The sequence below is a fragment of the Rutidosis leptorrhynchoides genome, chromosome 3 (genome assembly GCF_046630445.1).
Source record: "Rutidosis leptorrhynchoides isolate AG116_Rl617_1_P2 chromosome 3, CSIRO_AGI_Rlap_v1, whole genome shotgun sequence".
Lineage (NCBI taxonomy): Eukaryota > Viridiplantae > Streptophyta > Magnoliopsida > Asterales > Asteraceae > Rutidosis > Rutidosis leptorrhynchoides.
In genome coordinates this window covers 658,273,493-658,286,702 of record NC_092335.1, presented here as the reverse complement: position 1 = coordinate 658,286,702, position 13,210 = coordinate 658,273,493, and the positions used below count along the sequence as shown (strand labels likewise).

At 33.6% G+C, this 13,210-nt stretch overlaps 1 protein-coding gene across 1 annotated transcript; it reads left to right on the top strand.

Annotated features, from left to right (window-relative positions):
• Window positions 1-11,002: 11,002 nt before the first annotated feature.
• LOC139902541 (uncharacterized) lies at window positions 11,003-12,818 on the top strand. The gene is made up of 4 exons (XM_071885152.1): window positions 11,003-11,428; window positions 11,471-12,182; window positions 12,257-12,697; window positions 12,799-12,818. Exons 1-4 carry the CDS (start codon window positions 11,003-11,005, stop codon window positions 12,816-12,818), a joined length of 1,599 nt encoding a protein of 532 aa, XP_071741253.1.
• Window positions 12,819-13,210: the final 392 nt, after the last annotated feature.

Sequence of the window (13,210 nt, the reverse complement as noted above, 5' to 3'; positions counted from 1 at the left end):
TATCGATTCAGGAAAATGATCCGAAAATTGGTTATCATGAAGCACAAATTGTTCCAACCTTTTGAGGTTACCAAGTGAATTTGGGATCGAGCCATTGAACCGGTTAATGACCAAGTACATTTCAACAAGAGACTTCAGGTTCCCTAATTCTTTAGGAATAAGACCATAAAATCGGTTGTCGTTAAGATACAACTGCTCTAACTTACTCAAATTGCCTATCGAAACTGGGATTTGACCGGTCAATTCGTTATGGCTGAACGAAAGCTGAATCAGAGACTCCAATTTCCCAAGTTCTGGCGGAATAACGCCAGAAAGTAAGTTTTTGTGAACATCTAATTCCTGTAAGGTATTCAGGTTACCAAGCGACGCAGGGATCGAACCAGTAAGTTGATTGTGAGATAATCCTAAAATAATCAAAGACTTCATGTTTCCTAGTTCATTAGGTATTTGACCCGAAAGTTTGTTCCTGTAAGCGTATAATATCCTTAACGAGCTCAAATTTCCAAACGATGTTGGGATCGAACCAGAGAGATCGTTATAGATTACATTTAGTATCTTGAGTGATTCAAGATTCCCCATTTCTGGAGGGATCACGTAATACCCCATAAAACTAACAATATAACTTTGATAATATTTAAGGCATATGTTTTAGGATGGATAATAATTGATAAGTAAAGATTACATTTTATCTTAAGTTTAATATATTTAACTTTATCCTAAGTTTGTTTAACACTACATTTATCATAAGTTAAATAATTATTATGTTGTGAACCATGTACATTTAGTTAATTCATTTTATACTTTATAAGTTTCAACTTTGGATTCTTTTACTTATAAGTCTAAACAACTAGATATAATGTATGAAATGTATGCTTTAACCTTGCATGTTATATAGTCTAGATTCATAAAAAAAAAAACCTTTGGACTCCATGTCTTTATAGCTTAGTAGTAACTAGAGTTTAATCACCATTTATTTACAACTTTAATCATCATTTATATCATAACTAATGAGCTTTTACTTACATGACCTTTCACCATACTTGAGGTAACACTTACAAGACAAATTACGTGGTTTTTAGATTCCTTTTCCATCTTTTTCTCTAGCCTAAAATTCTACACATTTCACTCTCCAAATTACCAAGTGTTTGATTTATTTTGAAAGAAAAACAAGATTGTTTTGGTGTCCAAGTGTTAAGGTAATGCTTCTAACTTTTCTCCCACATTATTAAGAGTATGCTATCATTTTATATGCTAGAAAATTATGAAATAAAACCACATAAAAATCATGTAAAACTTGTGTTAACATTTCATACTTTTGGTGGTTGAAATAAAATAGAAATAATGGGTTTTAATCAAGCTTACAAATTTATAATATTTATATTAATAAACACATGAAAATCATATGATAATATAATAAAATAAATAATATTACATACTCCTTTCTTGAATGTAGTTTATGCTCATACTTTTGTATTTGTTAGATTAAGTTTGATGATCGCATTCTTTTGGTGGTCTTCATCTTTGCAAATTTCGTTAATGGAGATAAGGTACAGATATTCAAGGTGGTTCTAGGATCGCTTCGGTAAATCTTCCTCTTGAAACTTTGTTTCTAATTGTGTATACAAATTATTAGTATGACATGCTCATTTGATTATTCGTTATGTTTGTTAGTCTATACATTGTGTTATGATTTTCCTCATTTTTGATGTACTAACGAGGTTGCTAATTATGTTTGTTAATTGAGGAATCATAATATTTTGATATTTGGAAGTTGTGTCAAAACTGTTTCACGAAAACCCCTCCGAATTCAGTCCCAGAACAGCCTAAAACGGCTATGAAAACTGTCCCGGAACAGTAGCTATTTTCAGCCCCTGAAACTGTCGTAAAACAGTCCAAAAGTGTCGCGAAACAGCCTGAAACTGTCGCGAAACAGCCTGAAACTGTCGCGAATAGCTTTTTGGAACCTGTCACGAAATCAGCTCCAGAAACAGTCCTGGACAGCCCGAAAACAGTCCCGAAATGTTCCAATCAGCCCGGTAATGAACGTGTATGTGTGTGGCGAGTGGTACGGTGATTCGTATCGAGTGACCCTCATTCCATGTGGCTTTACATGTCCCGTAAGTTCCGTTTAAAGTGCTAATTCATAAAGGGCTTAAATATTATGTAATGTGACTCGTGACAAAAGTTAGATCGAATGGTTGGGGTGACACGTGATTTTAAATAAAACTACATATTATTTTGTATAACATTTTAAGTTTTGGTCAAGCGTAAAATATTTAAGTTTATTTTATTAATTCTTTAAAGTCTTTTAATCATTTATAAAAGTATTTTGATATTTGTAACCCTAAGTTGGTTAAAACGGTTTCTTAAAATGTGCCTAAGAGTAACCTATTCATGGAGGTCCCATGAGCGCATTATTGTGACACCGATAATGTGGCATCGACCGTAGCGGTGTATTTTGATATATCTATGGCGTCTCCTTTTGATTACCCGGTGGTGGTACGAGCTCTTTGTATTTGTTATTATATTTTGATAGGAGGCGTGTGGATCGATCCTAGGATTTTGTTTTGACGGCGAACGTTTATCGTAGTGTCATACGAAACATCACCGATATGAATGATTAGTGGAGTAATTACCCTATGATTTCATTTTGATACTTCGTAAGTTATTTGTTTTGACTCTTAGTGCATTATTTTATGAAATTTGTGTTATATACTATACTTTGATACAATGACATCTTTGGTATTGTGGATTTATACCTTTTCGTACTTTTTTTTAAAAAAGAGTTCGTTTTGAAAGTAAGTTGTATTAAAATAAGTCTACTTTGAAATAAGCTTGTGTTAATATAAGTTTTACACATTTTGTATTGTATATCTATACTAAATCGTACTTTTCTGTCAAAATAAGTTTGCTTTGAGAATAAGTTATATCGAAAATAAGTTCTTTTTGTAAAATGTATTTGAATGTCATACTATACTCTTGTGTTTGTTATATCCGTTCACTGGGCTTTGGCTCAGTCGTATTCCGTTTTCTTTCTTATACGACAGGTATTCAGTGGGCTTTGGGATCGAGAGAAGAGGTAGATTTGAAGTGGACTTAGCACCTTTGCCTTAGAATTTTGTAAAGCTTTAGTAATTTTGGTTTAACTTCCATTTTCTTTAGCTTTGACTTTGGTTTGACTTTGAATAAGATTAACGCCCTTTTGCCTTATAAGGTATTTTTATACGATTTATTAGAGTTTTGTAAGTTAGGGGCGTTACAGATGGTATCAGAGCACTAGGCTCTCGGGGTGTGACGGGCACTCGGCTCGTGCATCTCCAGAGGTATAGATCCTGGACATCAATTTATTTCGACCTGACGAGGACGTCATGATTCTAAGTGGAGAAGTTTGTAATACCCAGTCCCACATCGATTTGTGTAAGAAAGTTCGAGTCCCTTATAAGGTAACTTCCATCCTTACCAGACACAACACGTTTTGGGGCTACAAGCACAGCAGATCCCGTTAGAACTCTGCATTTAATCGTACTCGAGCGGGAGTAGTACTAGGATGGGTGACCTCCTGGTAAATCCTCGTGTGGTCACCAAGAAAAATTCGTGCGCCTACGGGCAAAGCGGGCAATATTGTGGTCGCGGTAAGGAGGGATGTTACAGATGGTAAGGAGGGGCGTTACAGAGCTTTAGGTTCGAAACTGTAGTTATTTTTAAGTTTGACCTGTGAGGTTGATAATGCTAAAAACGAACATATATTTCATAGCATTATTTCCCAAGAAAGACAAGCTTTTAGTTGCAATTGTTCTATTTACAAGTGATAATAATAAAAGGTGAAGACAAAAGACAGATTCGACGAATTGAAGACGCAAACGACCAAAAAGCTCAAAAGTACAAAATGCAATCAAAGAGGTTCCAATTATTGATAAGAAACGTCGCGAAATTACAAGACTACAAGATTCAAAACGCAAAGTACAAGATATAAAATAGTACGCAAGGACGTTCGAAAATCCGGAACCGGGACCAGAGTCAACTCTCAACGCTCGACGCAACGGACTAAAAATTACAAGTTAATTATGTATATAAATATAATATAATATATAATTAATTATATTAATTATATATATATATTATATTTATAAAAAAAATCGTCGGCAAACAAAGAGCCAAATGTGGGTGAGCTGTAAAAACGATCTCCGCGACTCGCGGAGTTTGAAGAAGAAAAGGGCCGCAAGTCGCGGAGCCCCAAAAACTGAAACTCCCTATAAAAGCAAACGAATTCTGATCATTTTAAAAACATAATATATCCATCCATCTATCTATACGTAATATTTATATTTATAATTTATATTTTAATTTTAATTTTAATTTTAATTCTAATAATAAGGGTATGTTAGCGAATGTTGTAAGGGTGTAAGTCGAAATTCTGTCCGTGTAACGCTACGCTATTTTTAATCATTGTAAGTTATGTTCAACCTTTTTAATTTAATGTCTCGTAACTAAGTTATTATTATGCTTATTTAATCCGAAGTAATCATGATGCTGGGCTAATTACTAAAATTGGGTAATTGGGCCTTGTACCATAATTGGGGTTTGGATAAAAGAACGACACTTGTGGAAATTAGACTATGGGCTATTAATGAGTTTTATATTAACTAAACAATACCTTGTTAATTTAATATACAAACTTATAATTCGACGTATTTATATATAACCACATACGCTTGACTGGGTACGGTGGGCGGGATATCTATAAATACCAATAATTATTCATTTTACCGGACACGGAACTGGATTAATAATTAATAGACTTGTTGAAACAGGGGTGAATTACATTCAAGGGTAATTGGTGTAATTGTTAACAAAGTAGTAAAACCTTGGTTTACACGCAGTCGATAACCTGGTGTATTCATTAAACAAAGTATTAAAACCTTGTTACAATTCAAATCCCCAATTAGTTGGAATATTTGACTTCGGGAATAAGAATAATTTGACGAAGGCTTTCGCTCTTTGTATTTATGACTGATGGACTATTATGGACAAATCCGTATGGACATATTAAATAATCCAGGACAAAGAACAATTAACCCATGGGCATAAAACTAAAATCAACACGTCAAACATCATGATTACGGAAGTTTAAATAAGCATAATTCTTTTATTTCATATTTAATTTCCTTTATTTTATATTTAATTGCACTTCTAATTATCGCATTTTTATTGTTATTGTATTTAATTGCACTTTTAATTATCGTACTTTTTAATTATCGCAAGTTTATTTTATCGCACTTTTATTATTCGCAATTTCATTATCATTATTTACTTTACGCTTTAAATTAAGTCTGGTATTTATTTATTATTTTACATTTTGTTTTAACTGCGACTAAAGTTTTAAAATCGACAAACCGGTCATTAAACGGTAAAAAATCCCCCTTTATAATAATAATATTACTTATATATATATTTGTATTTTTATAAAAGTAAACTAATATAGCGTTAAGCTTTGTTTAAAGATTTTCCCTGTGAAACGAACCGGACTTACTAAAAACTACACTACTGTACGATTAGGTACACTGCCTATAAGTGTTGTAGCAAGGTTTAAGTATATCCATTCTATAAATAAATAAATATCTTTAGTAAAATTGTATCGTATTTAATAGTATTTTCTGCTAAAATTTAAAAGCTATTTTATATACACCTCGCTTAACATCAAGTTATTTTTGGCGCCGCTGCCGGGGAACAATCTAGCTTAAAAGCCGGAAGCGTAACGCTAAATTTTTTTAAAAAAAAAATTATGTTATTTTTAGTTTACTTTTATTAAAATTCACTTTTGTAAAAATACGTTTTTAATTATTCGAAAATATAAAAAGAAAAAAAAATTTATATATATTTTTTAAGATTTTGTTAAATATTTAAGTTTTATAAAAATATAAGTTTTATTTAAATATTTTTATTTAAAACCGAAAAAAAAAATTTAATATATATATAAATCTATTTTTAAGATATTTTTAAAATTATAAAGTAGTTCTATTTTTATTTTTTAAATATAAGTTTTTTTTCTTTGTTTAAGTATTTTATTTAGTTTTTAAAACAGAGAATATAATTAAAACCTTTTTAAAAAAAACGCGTCGAATTAAAAACTGTACCAGAGTTGAATTTTGGAACCCCGCGACTCGCGGAGTTTGCAGCTTCGAATACCGCGACTCGCGGAGCCGTCTGACACGGGCACACAGCAACCCTAATTTGGCATTTATTACGGAGTTTTAATTATTATTATTAATTAATTAGTATTTAGGGTTAATTAATTTATTATTTAGTTTAAGATTTAATTAATTTGTAATAATTATTTTTAATTAGTTTTATTTATATATATAAAATTAATAGTTTAATAAAATAAATAATATAAAAATAATATTTTTATAAAAATTGTAATTTTTACAAATTTTTGTATATTTTTATATTTTGTCCCTTTTTAATTGTTTTAGCGTAATATTTGTATTTTTCGCTCGTATTTAGTTTTAAGATATAGTTTTTGCCATAGTTATTTTTTTTTTTACTTCTAGATTTTTAGGCTTTGCCGTAAAATCCCTTAAGTGTCTTTTCTTTAGACTAAGATTTAAGTACTTTAGAATTTTGCTACGCCTTTTTAATTTTTAGTTTCTTTTTAAGTTATTTCCATTTGGGATATAGTTTTACTTGTAAGCTTTAAGACGCAACTTTTAGTTTTAAATTTTTAGTTCCTTTTTAAGTTTAGACACGCTATTTTCTTATTTTTAGACACCTTTTACCTATGTATCAATTATCATTCCAATTAGTAATCTCAATTTGCGATTATAATTTTAAGTTAGTGGTAGTAATAAGGTTGGGTTAGGCAAGTGTTTTAAAGTTTTATAAGTCACTCTTTTTATTTCTTATTTTTCGACGCCTTTTATTTTTTTCGATCTTTTATTTTTCGACCTTTTCCGACGCACTCTTTTTCTTTCTTATTTCTCGCTATTCTAGTTTTTAGGACTTAGAATTTTTTCTACTTCTTATCTAAATTTCTTAAAATTACGAAAATTTATTTTAAGTGGTTAAATTGATAGACATCAAAATTTTCTGGTTCGTAGTAATAGTTGGATTTGTACGTGGACCGGGTTATTGGAGCCAAACAGTCCTCAATTATATTGAGACCAAACGAATCCTGCCCCTCTGCTGCATCTTTTGGCTATTCGAAACGTGGGCAAAATCAGAAAAGTCTATTGATTGGATAACTTATATAATTTTTCTTTCCTTTTAAAAACTAATAGGATATTCAGTGAATGCACCGAGCAAGACGTTCACCACCTTTTGTACGTTCACCACCTGTAACTAGATCAAGACATTTAGCAAATATTACCGCCATTGATTTTTCTTTAGAATCGTCATCCAGTCGACCAAGTACTCCAGTTCAAATTTCCGATAATCCATTTTTTGAACCCGACCTCACAATTGAGAATCCGGAGAATATTCAGGGACGATTCATAGATCCTGAACCATTAAATTTTCCTCCAGAACCACCAATCATTCAAACAGAGATTGTTGAGGAACGAACCATTAAATCAGAATCCTCTAGTGATTCCGATTCAACAAATTCAATTATGGAGAATCTAGAACCTTTAAGTATGGAAGTCCGAATGAGAGCTAAACGCACTGGCCAAGGTCACGTAATTACTCATCCAGACATTAATGCGCCAGATTATGAAATCAAAGGACAAATTCTACACATAGTGACTAATCAATGCCAATTTAGTGGTGGGCCGAAGCAAGATCCAAATGAACATCTTCGTACCTTTAATAGGATCTGCACACTATTTAAAATAAGAGAAGTTGAGGATGAACAGATATATCTCATGTTATTTTCCTGGACTTTAAAGGGAGAAGCCAAAGATTGGTTGGAATCGTTACCTGAAGGGGCGATTGATACATGGGATGTTTTAGTTGAAAAATTTCTTAAACAATTCTTTCCTGCATCTAAAGCCGTAAGACTTCAAGGAGAAATTGTTACATTCACACAGAAGCCAAATGAAACTCTATATGAGGCGTGGACAAGATTTGGAAAGTTATTGTAATATCCTATAAAACTAAAACAATTTAAAACTTATAATTTGTATTTAATCATTCTTACAAATTAAAATAAATAAAATATTATAAGATTTAAAACATAAGTAATTAGTGGTAGATTAGTTAACTAGTAAAATTTTATAACTTCTAATGCTAAGAACGTGAGCCGTGAACTTTAATGTATACAAACTTAAATTGTATCATGTTAGAATTAAGTTAATTAGGATTAACAATTGCTAGTCAATTTTTTTGTACTAAAATTCAAGCTAAATGCAATATTAAATAAGGAATATCAACCTACTGATGGAATTTGTTTGGACTAATAATTATTAAATGGAATGAGGAGAGTCTCATGAGGTTATATCTCATAAACATCATCATAAGTATCATTCGTTGGACTTTATTTCACCATTTCTTCTCCAACTTGATGTTCATACTACACCACAATTTACCATAATTTTAAGAAGAAAAGAATATAGAGATTCAAAGAAGAACACAAAATATTTGCGGGTCTAGCTTTGGTCCTAACACACAAACACATTTTAGAGGTAACTACTAATCAACATCTTTGTTATTGATGTATAATTTGTTGATTGTTTTTTTTAACTTGCTAGTTTAAATTTACCACATATCACATGAATTATTATAGGGATGAGATGTTAAGATTGTGAGTATAAAATTGGCACCTTTTGTGAATATAAATCTTAAACAAATGGTAGTTATATCTAGTAATGGAGTATCAAAATTTTAGCATGATTGAATTAAAATATACAAATTTAATGGTACTGACCACTATCAAATTGTAGTCATTTTATGTAGTATTATATGCTTTGTAAAATAATAATATGGGTACTTACAAAATTATAACTAATGGGCATTTAAGTTTAGCCATGGAAGTCGTACAGTAGGTTGAATAAAATTAAATGGCATATGTCACTAGTATAATTAATCTACTAAATAATAATTTGGAAAATAAATGTCATAGTAATATGGTAATATAAACTAAACCGGTAGTATAAAACTCATGAAACCATTTAGATAGAGATAAACACTTAGGAATTATATGGTAACACTAATTAAATAAAGGATATTACATACTCCCTATTTGAATGCGTTTTGTACTCATACGTGTGTATTCATTAGATTTGGCTCGGTGATCGTCTCCTTTGGTGGTATTTTGTTGTCCTTGGAATCTCGTCATTCAATTAAGGTACGGATATTCTAGGTGGTTCTAGGATCGCTTCGGTAAATCTTTCCTCTCAAAACTTTGTTTCGAATTGTGTAAATATTATGGTATGACATGCTTGTTCAAAATGTGTGTTTATTTGTCTTTGAAATGTATTATAGTTTCCTCATGTATGATGTACTAACGATTTTGGATGTTTGTTGTTTGAGGAATCATAATACTTTTGGTATTTGGAAATTGTGTCAAAACCGTGTCTTAAAACCTCAACCAAAACAGTCCAGAATTCAGCCCAAAAGTCAGCTCAGAAACTGTCGCGAAAAGCACTGAAAGTGTCGCTAAATAGCCTGAAAGTGTCGCTAAACACCCTGAAACTGTCGCGAATGTGCTGTCTGGAAACTGTCACGAATTCAGCTCCATAAACAGCCCCGTACAGCCCGAAAACAGCCCCAAAAAGGTGGGAAACGTCCCGGTAAAGAACGTGTGTGTATGTGACGAGTGGTACGGTGATTCGTATCGAGTGTCCTTCATTCCACGTGGCTTTACATGTCCCGTTTAGTCCCGTGTAAGTTGTTAATATGTAAAGGGCTAAAGTATTATGTAACATGACTCGTTTCAAAAGTTAGACCGAATGGTTGGGTTGACACGTGATTTTAAAATAATACGACATACAATGTTATATACATTTAAGTGTTTGGTCAAGCGTAAAATATTTAAGTCAACTCGTTAATTCTTTTTAAAACATATTTTAAAGTCCGTTAGCCACTTTAAAAGTATTTGAACATTTATAATTAATAAGACGGTTAAACGGTTTCTTAAAATATGCCTAAGAGTAACCTATCCATGGAGGTCCCGTGGGCGCATTATTGTGACACCGATAATGTGGCATCGACCGTAGCGGTGTATTTGTTTATATCTACGGCGTCTCCTTTTGATTACCCGGTAGTTGGTATGAGCTCTTAATTATTATATTTTGATAGGAGGCGTATGGATCGATCCTAGGATTTTGTTTTGACGGTGTACGTTCATCGTAGTGTCATACGAAACGTCACCGATATGGATGATTAGTGGAGTAGCTACCCTATGATTTCATTTTGATACTTTGTACATATTTGTTTTGACTCTTAGTGCATTATTTTATGAAATTTGCATCATGACATATGGTATTGTGGATCTATACATATTCGCACTTTGTTTTGCAACTAAGTTATTTTGAAAATAAGTTTGTTTTGAAATTAAATTTTGCATGTCATACTATACTCTGTTATTCATTATATCCGTTCACTGGGCTTTGGCTCAGTCATATTCTTTGTTTTCCTTCTTATACGACAGGTAATCAAGGGGGCGTCGGGAACGAGGGAAGAGTGTAGAGTGGAGTGAACTTAGCACCTTGCCTTAGAGATTTCCTTCAAGATTTAGTAGCTTATTTTGGTTTAGTAGTACTTTTGAATAAGTTTGTCAACTTTGGTTTGAACTATGGTTTGAATTCGAATAAGAATAACGCTCATTTATCTTTTAAGTTACCTTTATTTATATGTATCAGCATTCGTAAGATTAGGGTCTTTACAGATGGTATCAGAGCTTAGGTTCCCTCCTGTAGAAACTTTAGTCCTAAGTTATGGCCTGTGAGATTTGGGTAGACTTTTGGGTTAGGATTTTCCTTCCGCTATATTATTCTAATTCCACTTTGAATATTCTCTTTTATTCTTCGTACTAATCGTAACCGTTATATCCTCATCTCGTTCATAGATGGCACCGAAAAAAAAGGGAATGTCCGAGGAGGAGGTAGATAACAAGATTAACCAAACTATCACGAATTTGTTACCCAACATTATAGCTCAAGCTATTGATGCTATGTGTAATCAAGGTGGCGAGACTTTTAAGCATGAAGACAAGGATGAGTATGTGGAGAAGAAAGGTGTAACGGGGGATGCTATTCATGTTTGGTTAGGACGGTTTCAAAAACAACGTCCTTTATCATTCAGCACTGCTAGTACCCCCGTGGAAGCTGAGAATTGGATCACTCACATTGAGAAGATATACCGAGTGCTTGGTTGTGAAGAGAGGTTTTGGGTGCCATTAGCTGTTTATAAACTAGAGGGGGATGCTCAGCGCTGGTGGATCGCTTTGAGACAAGCGAAAGGGGGTATCGATTTTGAGGATTCATTAGATTGGGTTGATTTCAAATAGTTGTTTTTCCGTCAGTACTTTTCTGAGGCGGAGAAAGAAGCTGTGATTCGGGAGTATGCGAATATTAAGCAAGGGAATGATGAGTCTATTAATGATTTCACTAAGAGGTTTTTGAGGCTTGTGGGTTTGATTGGTGCTGCTGCTGGGTCTTCTGAGGACCAAGCCCGTAAGTACAAATGGGCTGTTCATGGGCGTTACCGCTCTAAAATGATTAATCTGAAATGTTTTGATGTCGCTGAGGCAGCCGATTATGCTCGGAATTTGGAGATGGAGCGAGCTGAGTATTTGGCTACTAAAAATGAGGATGGTAAAAACAAGAGGGTTAAGATTGCACAACCACTACGATCTGTGCCTGCACCGACTACCAAACAGGGTCAACAATCTGGGAACCAAGGGTATCGTAGTAATAATTGGAATAATAGAGGAAATCAGCAAAGGATTGACAACGGGCCCAATAATAATAACCGTGGTCAATTACAAGTGTACCGCCCCCAAGGGCAACAAAGGGGTAACGGAAATGGTGGTGTTAATGCCAATGCACCATGTGGGACTTGTGGAAAGAATCATCCGGGAAGAGTTTGTTATCGTAGTGCGGGTTCATGTTTTTCTTGTGGAGAGGTTGATCACTTAGCTAAGGATTGCAAGAATCCTAGACCTGGGTTTGTTCCGAAGGTTCCTCCGCCAGCTCCTGGTGGACGCGTCTTTGCCATGACTGCTGCTCAGGCTGCTGAGGCTACAGGTATATTTCGATCCCTATTCATTTTTAAAATATTTCCTTTGAGTTATTTGTTCATTCATTCTTGATATTATTAGGTACTATTACTGGTCATGTATTCGTACACCATCGTGCCCTCTTCGTTCTATTTGATTCTGGCTCTACGCACTTGATTGTGTCTGTTAAGAGCTCGAAATATTTGAAAGTGCCTCCAACTTGGTTGTCTACTCCATTTACGATCTCCACCCTAATGGGTAGTATTGAAATTATAGATCGTGTGTTTCAAAATTGTCGTTTGGAATTCAATGACTGCATGTTTCCCGCAAATCTCTTTCCTATGACCATGCATGACTTTGACATTATTCTTGGCATGGATTGGTTATCTCGCCATCACGCGACTATCGATTGTTATTCGAAGAGGATTTTGTTTGGAAATCATTCTATACCCGATTGTGTCTTTAATGGTGATCTTCCTGTAAAATCTATTAAAGTTATCTCAGCGCTTAAAGTGCAAAAGCTCATTTCACATGGTTGTGTTGGTTATTTAGCTTCGATTCAGAATTTGTCTATTGAGATTCCTTCGCTTGAAAATATTGATGTTGTTCGAGAGTTTCCCGATGTATTTCCTGATGAATTGCAGGGTTTGCCTCCAGTCCGTGAAGTTGAATTTTCGATTGATTTGATTCCGGGTTCCCAACCGATATCAAAAGCTCCTTATCGTATGGCACCACTCGAGTTGCAAGAACTCAAGGAGCAATTGCAAGAGTTGATAGATTGTGGTTTTATTCAACCAAGTGTGTCACCTTGGGGTGCGCCGGTTTTATTTGTTAAGAAGAAGGATGGTAGCATGAGACTTTGCATTGATTATCGCGAGTTAAATCGTATTACTATTCGAAACCGTTATCCGCTTCCACTTATTGATGATTTGTTTGATCAACTTCAAGGTTCGAAGTATTTTTCTAAAATCGATCTTAGGTCTGGGTATCATCAGCTCCGTGTTAAAGAAGAAGATATCTCTAAGACTGCTTTCCGCACTCGTTATGGGCACTATG